This window comes from Dufourea novaeangliae, unplaced genomic scaffold (assembly GCF_001272555.1).
Source record: "Dufourea novaeangliae isolate 0120121106 unplaced genomic scaffold, ASM127255v1 scaffold181, whole genome shotgun sequence".
NCBI lineage: Eukaryota > Metazoa > Arthropoda > Insecta > Hymenoptera > Halictidae > Dufourea > Dufourea novaeangliae.
The window spans coordinates 42160-59501 of NW_015374068.1; the positions used below are offsets into that span (position 1 = coordinate 42160).

At 40.8% G+C, this 17342-nt stretch overlaps 1 protein-coding gene across 1 annotated transcript in view; it reads right to left on the bottom strand.

Annotated features, from left to right (window-relative positions):
• LOC107190304 (cadherin-87A) overlaps window positions 1-17342 on the bottom strand; it is a 108166-nt gene that overhangs the window by 10778 nt on the left and 80046 nt on the right. The window contains 5 exon segments of the mRNA XM_015579094.1: window positions 3363-3538; window positions 5816-6360; window positions 6567-6789; window positions 16185-16382; window positions 16595-16888. Coding sequence (XP_015434580.1) covers window positions 3363-3538; window positions 5816-6360; window positions 6567-6789; window positions 16185-16382; window positions 16595-16888 — 1436 coding nt within the window.

A 17342-nucleotide genomic window follows, 5' to 3' on the forward strand; every position in this document is an offset into this window, starting at 1 on the left:
TCGTAGTACAAGCGTAGCGCGTAGCCACCGCTAGCGCGGGAACTCGGCTGGCAAACTCGCGCTCTGATTGGTCGCGGTTTTTCGTTAATATCTCGTAAACGAAGCCTCAGTTTAAATTTTTGCTAAGGAAAAAGTTGTTCCAATTCACCCCCCGAGTACCACATTTCCGGGTCGGAGGACATTTTTGGGACACCCTGTATATGAGTATATAGGATGTTTCGTTTAACTGGAAACGGTGGAATATCTCACGAAGGCTTAAAGTTATCAAAAAAATGTTCATACAAAAATTGTTTGGTACAAAGGGGGACATTACGTGGTATAAATAATTTTTCTGTAAGTGGTGTAGTGAGGGAGATATCAAAGTCAAGTTAATTTTTTTAAATGGAACTCTGTATTTTTTATTCATATTATGATAGTGTTTGTTGAGACGAATACAACGAACTGCCACATGGTATCATTCCGAGTTGTAAAATATCATAAATTAAATACAAAGTAGTCAGATCAAGACGGATCGTGTGTCGTCGGTCAGCTAAACTCTACGTGACTGTGCCATCTACTCGTATCAGACCGATTGTTCCGTTTTTAATAAAATATTCCTGGTATGGAAACAACACCAATATTGTAGCAAATATGAGGAGTTAAGCATAAGTAATGGATTTTAAATTTCACTTACCGGTATCTAACTTGTAGTATCAAAAATTAATTAATAATTTTTTACGTCATTTATCAACATGCCCACCATCGTTACAAATACACATTTCTATTCTGTTTAAAAATTCTCTTTCGACACTTTTCAACATCTTGTCCGTTATTCTTTCGCATGCGACTATAATCCTGTTTCGTAAATCATCGACATTTTCAACCGATGTTTGGAAAACTGACTGCTTTAGATACCCCCATAGGAAAAAGTCACATGAAAAAAGATCTGGTGATCTTGGTGGCCATGTAACTGGACCGCCACGTCCTATCCACTTGTTGCGAAAATTGTTATTCAGCCAATTACGAACTGATATGGCGTAATGAGGAGGGGCACCATCATGTTGAAACCAGACATTTCGTCTTAACATCATTGGCATGTCATCCAAAATATTTAAAAAAAGTGTTTGCTTGACTTTGATATCTCCCCCACTACTACACTTACAGAAAAATTATTTATACCACATAATGTCCCGCTTTGTATCAAACAACTTTTGTACGAACATTTTTTTTATAACTTTAATCCTTCGTGAGATATTCCACCGTTTCCAGTTAAACGAAACACCCTGTTATTACTGTAAAAACATAAATCTAGTCACTAAACTTTCATTAAGAAATTTGCATTTGTTAACATTGTTTAAGATTCTTAAGTTTTTCCAACTACAATTTTCAACCAAACAATTGGAGAAAATGCTGTAATAGGTGACCCGGTATTTGCAATGTGTGAGACTTTTTTCACGATTTTTGCGTGTTTCTGAATAGGGAAATGCAGCGAAAACAATTTTTCTTCGTACGTCATGTCGCGATACGAATTATGTGTTATTAAATATTGTCTGATTTATGTTGGGTTTGGACTTATTTTCATCAGGAGAATCTCCAACATTTATTCATAACATTTTTAAGAAAGTACACTGAAAGAAGTAAAAGTTTAAATTTTTACTCATGGGTGATTCGTTCTGTGTGTTACATTGTAACCCGAGCGTCTGTCGGCGGCGGCTCATAGAGTATCAGATAACAACTCTACTCGCTGAGGCTTGGCTGGGCAGAGTCTCGTCTCCGCTGATACGTCATAAACCTGTCATTCCGGCTCGTTCAAGCCGGCCAAGCTAAGCCGGAGCTTCGTGAGTAGAGATGGCGTGAACTGTTACTTGTGAATCATGAGTGATTCGATCACGTTCATTCCCAATCACGGTGAGTTTTCACAGTGATTCGTGATCGTTTCTAATTGTTTCTGATTCGTGGAGAAACATAACAGTTTTTTACATGCGACACATAACCTGTATATTTTATATTAACGACATCGAAAGAAAAATTCGAGTTATATAGTATAATGTGAAGGAATAATTAGGAACAATGAAGAATAATGAATAAATTAATGATTGTAACTTATAATCTACATGTTACCTATCATTCTTTTAGAGTTTCTTGTTTTCTCTACCGCTTTTTAAAAACACAAGTAGTAATGTGATTCATCGTAAAATCATATTGAATACGTTTTTCTGTTTAAAGATCAAGGACTTACGATCGCAGTCAGCAAATTCACTGAAGATAAAAAAATCGCAATCACGGTCGTGAATGAAGTTAAATCACGACCGTGATCGTGATTCGGCGATCACTGTGATAAATCACCATTAATGATTTTGCAAGCCATCTCTAGAGGTCAGCGAGATTAACCTTCCATGGTCGGAGCCAGAGTCACACGTCATGCGCTCGCGAGAGCACTACGCACACAGTGATGGAACTGTTGTGTAATTCGGGAACTGATCGACGTGTGACATTCTATAAAAACGGCTAGGCTAAGACGCCGTAGAAGTATTGACTTACGACTTCGGCTCACTCTGTTTCTTTTTTTACTCGCTGTCCTTTCTTCTAATCGACAAAACTTCTACAGTGTCGGTAAGGGCCTCGAGCTTGAGGCTCGAGCCACCGTGACTTTAGTTAGTAACCTATTGATGTGAGTCAGATATGATCCAGCCTCGGACGATCGCGAGTCTAGTACTCGTAGGGTTAAGGGATAAGCTACCACCAGAACTTAGGGAATGGTCAGGAATGGTTAATAAAATTGGGAGAGGGTACGGAATTAGAATGGCAAATTGAAAAGATGTTGAAAGCGGAAATAATAAGGGAAATGTGTGAAATTAGCAAAGTGTACAAAAACTGAAACGCGAATATAGAGATAATGATAGAAATGGAAGAAAACTGATTAGCGAGAAGGATAATATACTTAGTCTAATGTGAAGAAAAGAATATAAGATTCTCTGATAACCAGTTGTGTACAAGTTTCGAGCAAATTGCCAGCAAATAAAGACAAAAGTTGTCTAAAAACCATAGCCATCTGTTTATGCACTTAGCTTGGGTTTTGCAGATAATGCCTGCTGACAAAATGGTAAAGCAAATTGGCAGCAAGTCTTGCAACTGTGTAAAATTGGGTGCAAAAACGGAACAGAGTCTGCGTAAGCCAATTTGTTGTCTATGTTGCTGCCAATGTGCGCGCAAATTGTTTATAAGCAAATCTTGCATGAAACTTGTAGCCATAACCTTGTAACAGACATTGGACAAAATTTTTCTGTGCAGGTGTAGCTGACTACTGGGCATTGTATTCTTAATATTATTTTCAAATAGAAATTAAATCTTGAAGATTTAATATTTGAAATACATATTTTTACCATTCTCGGCGAATGTGTCCTGATGCATCTACATGGTACCGGATATCATCAACAACAATCCTACTTTGCGTTGCATTTGATAATTCTGAGACAATTTCATCGCGCTCACGATTTACTTCTTCAGGTGGCCGTGACAAGATAACTCTTATTAATTGAGAAGGCTCAAATACCCAAACCTTTATAAGAATAAAGAATAAGTTACAGCTAAGAAATAATTAGATACATCTAAAATATATTTTTCTGTTAACTTTTTAACTCCCCTACCCGAGTTAAGTCGGGTTTAAGAAAACGATTTTTTTCCGCGCGGCTGAGTTAACTCGTGAGACCTGCAGTTTTGGTTTTCTATATAAATACAACCGAATATACTCGTTAAACAGTGTTGTGCTTATTTCCTCTCACCCGAAAAAAGTTGCCACCGGTGATTGTCAGCTGATTCTGTGAATGTCATCTCTTTTTTGTGCAATCACGCATTACTTCAGTATCGCCGTTAGCATCGAGGTCGTTTATATTTTTTAACACTTATTTGTTTTCTATTACCGAACATGGAAAGTGATCACGACTTACTATTTAGTTCAGAAGATGAAGCTTTAGAACACAGTGGCAGTGATTCAGAGATTGATTTTTTTTATCCTTTTCAAGTTTTTTTTTGTTGCCCGAGTTAACTCGGTTAAGCGAAGTAGGTGCAATTACCTACCTTAGTCTTTTTTTTTGCATAAAACATTTTTTGTTTCAAGATTTGTTAATATTATTTTGTATTTTAAGAAAATAGAGAATAAAAAAATTGGTGGAAAAACGACCGCTTTGAAATTTTTAATTGGTGCGTTAAGGGGTTAACAATACAAAAAATACTTCGGAAAGTTGTTAGTAAATCAATATGAGATAAGAGTCATTCTTGTTTGTTTTATGGTAAAAATGACCTCTTTAAGTGTTATGGATGTGTACAGAGTCTATTGATATGTTTTTTCAGATAATGTGTATCTACATAAAAATTAGATAATGACATATTTCTAACTTGTATTTTTTTTGTTGCAAATCAATTGAGATGTTCTTTTAATGTAATTATAATATGTATATGTATAGACGTACAGACTTAATAGCGGTATAATTTTGATACTGTTGTTATGCCCAAGGAATTAAAGCCGGTATGATTTTTATACCGGTACTATGTCAGCAAAACAATACCGAAACCGAAATAAATACCGATATTTTATAAACAACAAATAATAACGTATTAAAAGACCAAAAACTAACACTAACCCTAATGAACTAAAAATAAATTAACAAATTAATAGTATACTAATAAAGTTCACAACACTGTCTCTGCTGCTACTATGTATTCGCTCAATGCTCGGGGCATCAGACTAACCAGCGTCCACGCTTCGCCACCGATCTCGACGACAAATTTTAATTTGTTTATATTCCACGTCCATGTTATGCTGGGCCTTCCTGCTCTCTTTCTAACGTAAGACAGACAACATAGGGCGGCTAGTTGATGTTGCGATGTTTGGCGTTTGAGATCGACGTGTCGTTCCGATGACTATAACTTTTGTAACATTGTATTCTTTTACACTCGCGATCACACTATACATATTACTAGAAAAATCCTGCTACATGATTACTTTGATTTCGGTATTATATCAGTTTCGGTATAACTTTGCTACCATAATACCGGTAAGAAAATGATATCGGTTTAAAATAACTTCTTACAAATATCTTAAAAATCATAATAAAATAGGAAACCGAACAAATTACCAATAAATATTGGTAAATTACCGGCATTTTCATATTTCGGTTTCTATAAGGTACAATACCGGTATTTCACGTTTCGGTAGATGTCCCTGTAGACATAATGTGACATCCCTGATAGCCAGTTGTGTACAAGTGCCGAGCAAATTGCCAGCAATAAATGACAAAAGTTGTCTCAAAAACCATAGCCATCTGTTTCCGCATTTGACTTGGGTTTTGCAGGCAACGCCAGCTGACAAAATGGTAAAGCAAATTGAAAGTCTTGCAACATGTTCTACGTCAAATTGAGGGCAAAACCAGAACAGGGTTTGCGCGAGCCAATTTGCTGCATATATTGCTGCCAATTTGTTGCCTATCTTGTTGCCAATGTGCGCGTAAGTTATTTATAGCAAATATTGCATCAAACTTGTAGCCATAACTTTATAACATGCATTGGGCAAAATTTGGCTTTGCAGGTTTGGCTAACGGGGATGTAACAAAATAGTAGTAATATAGATACAGATTAATAAAAAAATCTGTACAGCTTTGCGTTACCAATAATAATAAAACATCTTGTCATGGTGTTATGGTACTATGCAGATATAAAGTCACAAATTTCATAACTAGTAATGTATACACTAAAACCCTTAAAGTTGAAATCAGCTTTTTAGGTAAAATAGTTCTTGCAACCTTTTTTATACTCTCCGTTTTGAAAGTAAAAAACTTACATGAACTCTGGTCATTGCATATCTTTCTGGAATAGCAGTTTCCTTCGCTATTACTTCAACAATAAATCTGTCCTGATTATATTCAGCCATGTATCCACTTGTCACTAGTTTACCATCCTGAGTCACATTGAAAGGACTTGGTACTATGGAACCACTAGGTTTCTCTGATCCATATTTATAAAGATTTGCACCGGCAACGTAATAATGAAGCGTACCATTGTCACCAACGTCTAGATCTGACGCAGTTACTTTTGTGACGAAATCGTTCACATTGGCCATTGAATTAACACCAGCGTAGTAGACATTCCGCTCAAAAATTGGTGAGTTATCATTTTCATCTAGAATGGTTATAGTTACATTAACATGTCCGTGATTTGTACTTTTCGCCACGGGACGCCCTGAGTCCACTGGATTTATGTAAATATCAGGATCATTGGTGGCCAGAATTGACAAAACATATTTATCTTGGGTTTCACGATCAAATGATTTATTTGCATAAATACTGCCGTCGGTTTTGTCCATGTAAAAAGTATAGCCTTCGTTTCCTTAAACATATTATTATGATGCCTTTATTGTGTGATAATAATACTGTATAAACAAGAATTAATGTTTTGTGTTCCATTAATCGATAAATTCACATAATAATATGTGCTTGTAACAATGAACAATTTTTGAAATTTCCTTTTTTATGAATAGCTTTGAATCAAGTTTCATAGTATTATAACACTTTTCTTAAACTCATGCCACTTACCAGCTTCTATGTAGTAGTAAACTTTTGCATGCGTGCCTTCATCTTTATCTTCCGCAGTTACTTTTCCTACAAAGTAATCCTTTGGACGATTTTCTGATAATTGGAAATGATACTCATTGTAAAATTCTGGCGTGTTATCGTTTGTGTCGACTAATTGTACAGTAAGCAGCCGTAGAGTTTCATATGCTGTAGGTGTACCATGGTCGGTAGCAACAAGAACAAGCTGCAATTGATGTTGACATTAAAGGTGAATTGGCACGGAAATTAAAACTGAAGTGAATTGAAAAATGTATAATTGATTTTCTATAGAATTGAAAATTAACTAGAACTATGTCGAATTAGAAATTATGTTTGCAGTTTCAGTAAAGGGTATAGCAGGATAAGGGGCGTCAAAGTGCCCTTAGACCGATTTGGACTTGTGATATACTACATGATAGCTTGTCAAGAAAAAGCAGGTTTTGCCAAGTTTCAATCCTCTATCTTGTTCAGGAGTATAGAAATGGGGAAAATTCGGATTGTCGAATGAGCCAGCAACCAAAACTAACGCGTACGCTGCTATGTACCCACTCGAGCAAACTCGGCTTCTGATAAATTTATGTCAACTACTGAAATAAATGTTAAGTCGAATGTTAATGTGGCATTTTCAACAATTCCCAATACCAAGTGATAGGAGGCCTTCTCCCTACGTTACTGTTTCCCCTAGTGGAAGCCGAGTTTGCTCATGAGTGTACGAACGCACAATTATACGCAAAATTCATTATAGTGGCTTCCACAGTTTTTTGTGAATATCTCGGAAACTAGGATTTTCCGTCGATTATACCTAAGGAAAAAATTGTTCAGAATCATGCACTCGACAACATATTCAAAAATCATTGGAATCATCGTAGGTTGCTATATAAAAAACTAGCTGTTAATTCTCATTAAAAAATAAAACAAATGTTAATTGACGATTGATATTTTTTAATCAGCGATTGACAATTAAATTATGTTTCGTTTGGCATTATTTTGATTAGAAAAATCTTGGAATTATGTTAATGAAAGTTTTATGAAGAAAGAAGCCAAAATAAAAAAGTTTCATTACTGTATTAGACGTTACTATTGTTTCATGGCTCACGGATTAATAGATTTTATCTTCTTTCCGATACTTTATCGTCAACTACATCAGCTCTTGGCCGCGAGTGACAAAAAATGAGCCAAAATCACATGAAAAAGCTCAGATCTTAAATTCACGACAAAGAGAATTTTAGTATATTCGTTAATCGAAATCTACAATTTGTAATTCAATTGACGATTAAATGCCGACTTCAATTGTCAATCGCAACTAACGATTAAATACCGATTTCAATCATTAATTGCGAATGATAATTAAAAACTCAATTGTAATTGTTAATTCTTAATTCCATTAAATTTTACCCAACTTTGGCCGTAATAAAAAAAATTAATTTAAATTTACCAAATTGTGTGCGGACCCTCATCTATACTACTTTTTCCCCTAGCGGAAGCCGAGTTTGCTCGTGGGTGTACACCGACGTGCTTCCGCTAGGGGAAAAAGTGACATAAGAGTAGGGCCTTCTACCACTTGATAAATTTATTTCAGGTACTGAAACAAATGTGAAATCGAATGTTAATTTGGCATAAATTTCAGTCATTCCAAATACCAACAGGTAGCAGCATGGTAGGGAGGCCCTTCTTCTACGTCACTTTTTCCCCTAGCGGAAGCCGAGTTTGCTCGTCGGTGTACCCTCGCGAGGTTTTTCTCTTATGCCCCTTTTTTCCTCTAATGGAAGCCAACTTTGTTCGTGGGTGTTACATTGACGTGCAACCTCGGCTTCCGTTAGGGGAAAAAAGTGGCGTAGGAGAAAGGTCTCCTACCATTGGTTCTAGGGGATTACTGAAATTTATGACAAACTAACATTTGGTTTCTTCAGAATTGGCTGGGCCGCGGTATGACGTCATGCGCGCCGAAAAGCCAGCGTCGTCGCGGCGAGCACGCACAGAGTTAGTGGCCATTTCTAGGACCATGACTGAACCATAATATCGTAGTGCCTTCGCTTCATGGCAAGTTCGAAAATACACTTGGCGTCTTTAAGGGATCACTCCCACCACGGGATGTTCTGGACCTCTGTATACGACTGGGTAGTGACCACACGAGCTGCGAGTTCAGAAGTATTTAGAAGACGTAAAGGTTCCTTCGGAGTACTTTCAGAGAGAAAATTGTAAAATCTAGCGAGGGCGACGTAACCGAGTTAATTTTTTATTTAATTATTGTTTATTGTAACTGACGATAGCTGACCACTGAGCTACGAAATTGAAAGCTACATATTCAAAACGAATTAAAGGTTACATTGTTAATTCTGTGGTAATTATTTCGTGAATGGTCTCCTGTACTGAGGAGCGTCTTTCTTTCCGTGATCTGTGAATCCTGGCCGATTAATAGCTATTCAGCATAGACGTCACCCTCTCGGTTTTTAACGGTTTTTCGGTGAATCCTGTGACATCGGGACGACATCATACAGTCGTAAAAAGTTATCAAACTTTAAATTTCGGTTCGGCGGGTATTCTAAAATACCCGTCGGCATTCGTGGGGAGTGCCTGGCGCCCGGTGGTAAGGTTAAAGTTGCGTAAACGCGTACGTACGGAAGGAACCAGGAGGGAGCTTTTTGTCCGCGACGAGTTTCGGCCACACGGCCCTGTTTTTGTGTAACCACACGCGTTCTTTCACTTTCCCATTGGGGATACGAAGAGGTAGTAGCCGTTGAGAGCTACACCTGGGAGTCAGGAGAGGAAGAAACCCAAAATTGGTCACCAGCCGACAAGTGAACCTACAGTGGCGTCCGTTGGGATCGGTGGAAAAAGTACACGGCCACGTGTAGCATAGGCAACGAACGCCCGTCCACCAAACCAATTTGCAACAGCAGCATCCGGTGAACCGTACGCTGAAGAGGTGGACAGCGGATGCAACCGCGGGCGTCAAGGACAGCACGCTTGGCGACGCAATTACCCAGAAGCCGTAATAGACGCCAGCCTTGCGTCCGGCATCCGGCGGCTGTAGCAGGTCCTGCAGCGAGTCGTATCAGGAACAAACACATTTCGAGTGTACCAAGCGGGCAGCACTCTGACGGTGGGTTTCCCCTCAGCGTCAGAACGACGCCATCGTTGAGCGTTGAATAGGCGGCCATCTTAGCCGAAGGCACCACGTGCGTGAAGCGAACTTACTTCACAGCGAGTCAACGCGCGAAGAGCATCACAGCGGACAGCCGTTAGGTATTAGAACCGTTGCAGCGCGTTATAGATTGAGTAGTTAGCCGCCATCTAGCAAGTGTACTAAATATGGCGAGTGACGCGGAAGGTGCAGCTGAAGCCGCGCTGACGGAAACGAGAGGGCAATTGGAACCCCTTAATCAGGCGCGGATAGAATCGTATATCGGGTTCCCAAAATACTGTCATTTTTCCGCAGCGACCTGGAATTGTGGTTCATTCAGGTTGAGTCAACTTTCATCAGCACGCGTATTGTCCATCGCACCACAAAAGCACATTTTGTTATCAAGTCATTTGATGCCGAGGTAGATGCGGTAACAATCGCAAGTTTCCGCGGAGCAAAAAGCGCTCAAACTTATATTGGGCCCATAAAAAGTTCGGGGAAAATTAATGGACTCGCGAGTTAACTCGTTCACTCGCGATTCAATTGAGCAGGTCGAAATAATGTTGTTGAGCACGATCAATCACGCGGCTAATTACGTGGACATTTTTGCCGAGTTTCGCGAGGTCGTAGGTGTAGAGCAGCCGCGTATGGACGGGAAAAGTGACGTCCGCCACCACATAGGAACCGCCGGTTCTCCCGTCACGACATGCCCGAGGCGCTTAGCGCCTGATAAGTTGAAGGCGGGGAAAACTGAATTTAAATGGTTAGTGGAAATGGGGATTTGCAGGTCATCCAATAGCCCTAGGGTCAGCCTCATCCATCTCGTTTTAAAAAAAGGCGGGCAATGGCGAGTCTACGGCGACTATCGCCAACTTAATTCCGTGACGGCGCCGGATAATTTTCCGTTCTCGCATTTGCACCATCGCTTCGCGATATTGCACGGGAAGAAATTTTTACAAAGCTTGATCTGCACAGGGCCTGTTACCAGATTCCCATGACCTCCGAGGATATGCCGAAAACCGCGGACATTACGCCGTTCGGCCTTTTCGACTACCTCGTAATGACGTTGGAACTGTCCAATAAATTTTTATCGGCGCAGCATTCCTCACGCCGCAGTCGCGCAAGCTTCACTGCATGCGTACATCCGTGACTCGCGCAAGTACAATCGGCGAGTGGTCGAGTGAACAGCCGAGGCTAAGGAAGCCATCCTAAGAAAAAAAATGAGCTCGCCGGTGCGACATTGCTGGCTCACCTGTCCGAGAATGCGGAAACCCGCATCGTCAGTGACGCGTCGGATTTTATCATAGACGCCGTGATCGAGCAACATCTCCAAGGTACCAGGAAGCCCCTAGCATTTTTTCTAAAGTTTATCCCGGCGCAAGGTTGATATAGTGCCTATGATCCAGAAGTATCTGCGGTTTATGAGGCGATCAAGTATTTTCGGCATCTCCTCGAGGCTCGGGAATTTAACGTCGTCACGGATTACAATCCGCTACTTCACGCATTTTCATAGCGTTCTGAAAAAGCGTCCCCCTGACAGTCAGCGACAACTGTCTTTTATCTCGCAGTTCACGACGCGAATCGAGCATATCCCGGACGGAAACAACGTGGTGGCGGACTCGGTATTTTGGATAGATGCGCTTCGTTTCCCGGCTCAGACCGAGCTAAACGAGTTTGCGGGGCAGCAGTAAGCTGACGACCAGCTTACGGGTATTCGCGAGCCTCTGGAGTTTTCTATGAAAATGAAACGAATGCAGTGGGGGCCGGTACATACGACCGTGTATTGCAAGATGCCGGGCGAAACGATCCACCTGAATACTCCCGTAACTTTGTGCAAGCAGGTGTTCCATTTGTTTCACGATGCGGCGCACCCCTCCGCGAAAGCGATGGATCGCGTAATCCGTCAACGGTATGTATGGCCGAATATGCACCGCGACATCGCGGCTTGGTGCAGACCTTGTGTCGACTGCCAGCAGTCAAAAATGTCCTGTCATGTAAATTTAAACCCCGCGCACTTCGTGGCGCCCGACAGGAGATTCTATTTTATTGTTGGCCCGCTGCTTGACTGTCAGGAGCACCGATATTGCATGACATTTATAGACCGGTTTTCGCGTCGACCGCAAGCGATACCGGCGAGGAATGTAGAAGCAAAAATGATAGCTGCAGCTTTTTTTGACAACTGCGTTGCCCGGTTTGGACCCTCTCGGACGCTTACGACCGACCAGGGTATCCAGTTCGAAAGCCAGTTATTCGCAGCGTTGCTCAGGTTAGTAGGCTGCGAACGAATTTGTACTACCGCTTATCATCCTGCCGCGAACGGCATGGTTGAGCGGTGGTACCGCAGCTTTAAAACGCGATCATGCGGATCGCGACTGTTGTTGAGACATGCGCACGCATGTCAGATTAGATAACAACGCACTACCGGCGGAGTATGTATGAATATGGAACTGTTCTGCGCGTTCCAGGCGAATTCGTTTTGCCAGACGATTTTACTCCGGATCCTCAAGCATTTCTTGAGGAATTTCGAGAGTATATGCGGCACATAAGGTAGGTTCCAGTGGAACAGAAGGACAAAAAACGTGTGTTTCTTTTTCAACGCACTACATACGTATTTGCATGCTTTCCTCCGAGTCGGAGTGAAAACTGCTCAGTGTTCGAGTGACTCGAGGACCGAGTGCATGAAATAGAGATCGATGGAGTCCCGCGGAATGTATCCACCGAAAGTTTAAAACCGGCCTACTTTCTAGAGGAAGAAAAGACTGACCATGCGTTATCGGAAGGCGCATCGACCGCCGATACGTTGGCGACCCGCGCTTCGGATGTACGCGAGAAAGCGAGTTATGGTCGCATCACATGCCAAAAAGGTAGAAGACTGAAACTAGTTTTAAGAAAAACTATGTTAGGATGTTATTTAGCACATAAGTATGCACACTCATTCCATAGGTTAGGAACATTTAGTTTAGTTTAGTTTAGTTTGGCTCAATTCTCCCGGGAGGAGGGAGTTTCGCTACTCCCACCCAAGGCCCATCTGTGACGTAAAATCAGTAGATATCACACAGCCCTGCAATAGGACTGCGGTGGGCATTACCCGGGGAGCTTGTTTCCCCCAGTTTTCCTTCCCGACCAACTTTTTTAGGCCCGGGCCACATGAAGGAAGGGGAAGTACTCGCGCGGGAGGCTGAGAGTCGCTAGGATCGTCCCATCCCTACCTAATAAAATTAGCTAAAGGAGTATGGTCGTCGGGGCAACCGATCCTTCGTCTCCAAAGTGAATACCAGCTCACTCTTTGCTTCACCCACAGACCGAGTCTGTACCAGGGGTGGTATCATCGTGCTTGTGTACTTTCCATCATCGAGAGAGAGAGAGCTGTATCGCCTATTTCAACCTCTTATCCAGTTACCTGCCTATGTCCCGAAAAATTCAGGATCCCCCCTCCTCTGGTTACCCACTGTCAAAATTACCACCCCCCTTCAAGGACAAGGAGGGAGTCCCGAGACTCCGATAGCGATACATGGGGAGGCCGTTCTAGCCGACCTCAAGGAGAGACGTGGGCGGGTTCGGCGATCACCTCCCCCGGGAGCCGCGATGGACCATAAATGAATCCACCGCCATTTGAGTTTAGTCTAAATCGAAAGCTGGGTTTGTGAGTTTAATAGTGGTGAAAACGAGGTAGAGTAGGTAGCGCCCTCCCCCCACTCTAGAATCGGCAAGGAACGCGACGCGAAACGATAGCCCACCGGACTTTACCGAAATTTCTCCGAAGAGTAAATATCAGCTACATCAGAGACTACCGATCGCGTTCTGGGTTGAATATCGCACCCATCCCTAATGGTTGATGCTCTCACTCTCCGGCGTACCACGGATCGTTGTAGCGTGTGCCAAGCGCCCCGATGACCCGTCGACATGTGTGTTCCAGGGTCATGGTTTTTACCGGCACGCGAAGCCTATTTTCAGTAATGCCATACTATACGTCTGGTGCTTCGTCCGTAATGAACTGCCTTCCAGAATACGATATTCGTGGAGCTCGTTGGGCCGATGTCTCGCAAAGCGATGCTCTTCATCCTTCCGAGACTCAGGTTGCCAGTATACGCTCCGCTGACCGGTATCGCATTCGGGCCCCGTCGCGTAAAGTCTACTCAAATGGCACGACCGGGCCTCCGAAGAGTTATACACCTCCCATAGGAACATTTACTTCGACGTTGTCACTCGGGGGGAGTATATGGGGATTGGCGCCACCAATTTTCCCTAGCGAGTGGAATGGGCGTCATGTGATGCGAGAGTGGATGTCAAGAAGAAGAGAACGTAGGGCGAACGAGCAGAAGATCTGAGTCGCCGATAGAGTGCACACGAGTGTCATTTATACCTAGAAATAAACGGTGTTTTTGTGTAACCACACGTGTTCTTTTACTTTCCTATTGGGAATGCGAAGAGGTGGTAGCTGTTGGGAGCTACACCTGAGAGTCAGGAGAGGAAGAAACCCGACACGTCCCAGTTATGTATCAATTATGTACTTTTGCTAGCGCTCGTGTGTTTACATTTGCGCTTCGATCAATTCGGAGATGGCCCCGAAGGAGTCTCCCCCTTAAGAAGATTGTATGTATATTGTAAATTAAAATATTCTTAAATAACTACTATATATTCGTATTTAGTTACCAATTTAAAAAATTGTGATGAATGTAATAAAGAAAAACTTAATACTGTCTGCGGGGCGCGAACTACATCTAAAAAAAACTTCTCAGCGAATACGCAGTCGGGACGCTTAGTCCCTACACCAACGACGTTTTTGTAATTTCGGTAAATATTTTAATATATGATGGACATAGCACGGTTTCGATTACGTTAATTAGACTTCTACTATTTATACACTGTTTTACTGCAAATGAAAATATTTAAAATCATATAATATACTTACTTTGTAAAGGAAATATAAAAATTCAAAAGAGATGTTACTATTTCACGGAAAGAACGTCGAAAAAAACGTTTCTGATTTTTAAAATTACGGCGCGTATTACCCAAAAATCTCCAAAAAATTGAGGACACTATTTATTATAATATATCACTAGTGTGAAAAGATAAATGTGGTGTCTTTAAAACTTCAATATGAGAAAACATTTTTCAGCTCTTTTTAGCATTTCTGATATTTCACAACTATACTTGGTTCCACCAGAGTACCTGTTTCGCGCATATGACTGAGCTGGGAACCGCCGTGAGCGCCACCACTTCCACTGTACTATTCACTGCATTTATATACACAGTGAAACACTAATATGAATGCATAGCATAAGAGTGTATTTCGTGATTACATGTCGTCAATGATTTAGAAACTATTCACCCGTTATACACGCTTTGAATGGTTCGCTGGCGTTTTACTTTTCGGTAGAGGGTACGCGGCGTGAAAATACAGCCAATTCGAGACAATCTGCGCAGAACGAACGAAAACTCGTCCGATAGCAGGTACAGACTCTGGTGGAACCAAGTATAGGATACTCAACTAAGAAATCGCATAAAATTCTTTAACACGCGCCCCGGCAAATAATATCTATCAGATTTTTTACCAGATTTTTACGTCATTAACCCCTTCGCACCGGTGGACGAGATATCTCGCCATGTGATTTCGTTCATGATATGCTTTCACGAGATCGTCCAAAGCATATCATGAACGAAATCACGTGGCGAGATATCTCGTCCACTGGTGCGAAGGGGTTAAGGAGAAAAAATAGAGAAAAACCCGACAATCAGAATTTTCCCTATTACATACCATCCACCGGATCGAGATAGAAGGTTGAAACTTGGCACAAACTATTTTTCTTGGCATTCTATCGAATGGTATATCACAAGTCCAAATCGGTCTAAGAGCACTTTTGACCCCCTTATCCTGCTGTACCCTTTTAAAGGTATGTACACTAAAAACCAAATAAGACCATAACTGCGAAATGACGAATTTCGGTCTTGTTTGCGCATATTCCTCTCGGTTACCTTAGTTACCGACTTCTTAAACAATTGAACATCATTATGCCTCGTGTAGCATCATACACCGAGTGACTGTGAAGTACAAACGTGCCAATTCATAAGTATTCATGTCTTGAGAAATACTTCATTATGTCACCCGGTGTATGACAAATTCTATCGTCCCTGTTACAGAAAGCGAGAAAATGGGGGAAGCAGGAGTTCGAGAGGCCTCTCCTGCTCATTCGAAATGCGCGAAACAGTTATGCTCTTATTTGGCGTTTAGTATACATACATTGCAGTATACTTTTAGTTAATGCAGAAAAAAAAATTCGACTTTTTCGAAGAAATATATAAAACATTGACATTTAATGTACACTGTTCTCGATCGAAATAAAATTCGTAAGGAAACATAATTTGTTTATGAGTGAATTTTAGATTTTCCTCCATGCTCCGAGAAACAAAGTAATAGGTGCCTATTTATTAAGATTGAAGAGGATTCGAAAACAAAATACATGGATGTAATTTACCTCAAATTTGCTTTTTGCTTCACGATCAAGAATAATCTTCGATCGTAACTCTCCAGTTTTTTGATCTATTGAAAACTCTTCCGTCTCTTGAGTATTGAGATTTCCAACCTTCAAATGATAACTCACGTGTCCATTTTCACCGGGATCTCTATCAATCGCTTTTACTGTTAATATCAAGTAATTTGGTATACCAGCATTCTACGAAGGGGCATTCATCGTTTTTTATTTTGAAATTTAATTTAATAACACTAAATACTTCTCCGTCAATTAATATGTTAAGAGTCATATTATTCATTTACTACGTTATACCACCATTCTCTCAACTTTTTTCTGCTGCACGTGATCGAGCTCAACCTTGCATTAATATACAGGTTGCCTCACGATAAGCGTGTAGTTGCCTTTGTACTTACCTCAGGCACTTCAACAGTAGCATTTGTTAATTCCGGTAAAACAAATTGGGGTTTGTGTTGATTCACTGATGTCACTCGTATGTCAACATAACACTTGTCCGAATGTGGACCACTACCAGCACCATCTCTTGCTTCTACTTCAATTCTGTATGAGCCAGCTCTACCGAGAAGGGCTGCACCAGGATACAAAATACCCGTTTCACGGTTTAATAAAAATGATTCATTCTCGTTCCCACTGGTTATAGTATACCAAACTTCTCCATGTATTCCATCGTCATGATCCACAGCTCTTACCTTATAATAAAAATATTATGTTTTAGTCATTAGCCAGTGTGTATTCTGAAGTAAAATCAGAGTTGGATATCAGTTGATTAAAAAAGTAATTGACTGATTAATCTGTAGTTATCTTGCATCCGTGTATATACAAAATAAATACAAATAATATATAATAAAGGTAAATATTTATAATGAGGGAGCTACGTCCGATTTCGATGATTTGTCAATATGTTGTCAAAATTATCACGAGTAATATTGTGAAAGTTTTAGTTGGGAGTCGCTATTTGTAAAAAAAGTTGTTATGAAAAAAGTTTAGGCAGGTAAATAATTAGTCAGAAGTTTGGCCTTGTCATCGATTTAGAATCAGACTCAGGTACACCACTTCGAGTAAAAACTAGTCTATTATTTTGGAGGAGTTCTAAAAAAAGTTACTTTTTTTATTTACCTATCTAATCAACTCCGATCAGTATAA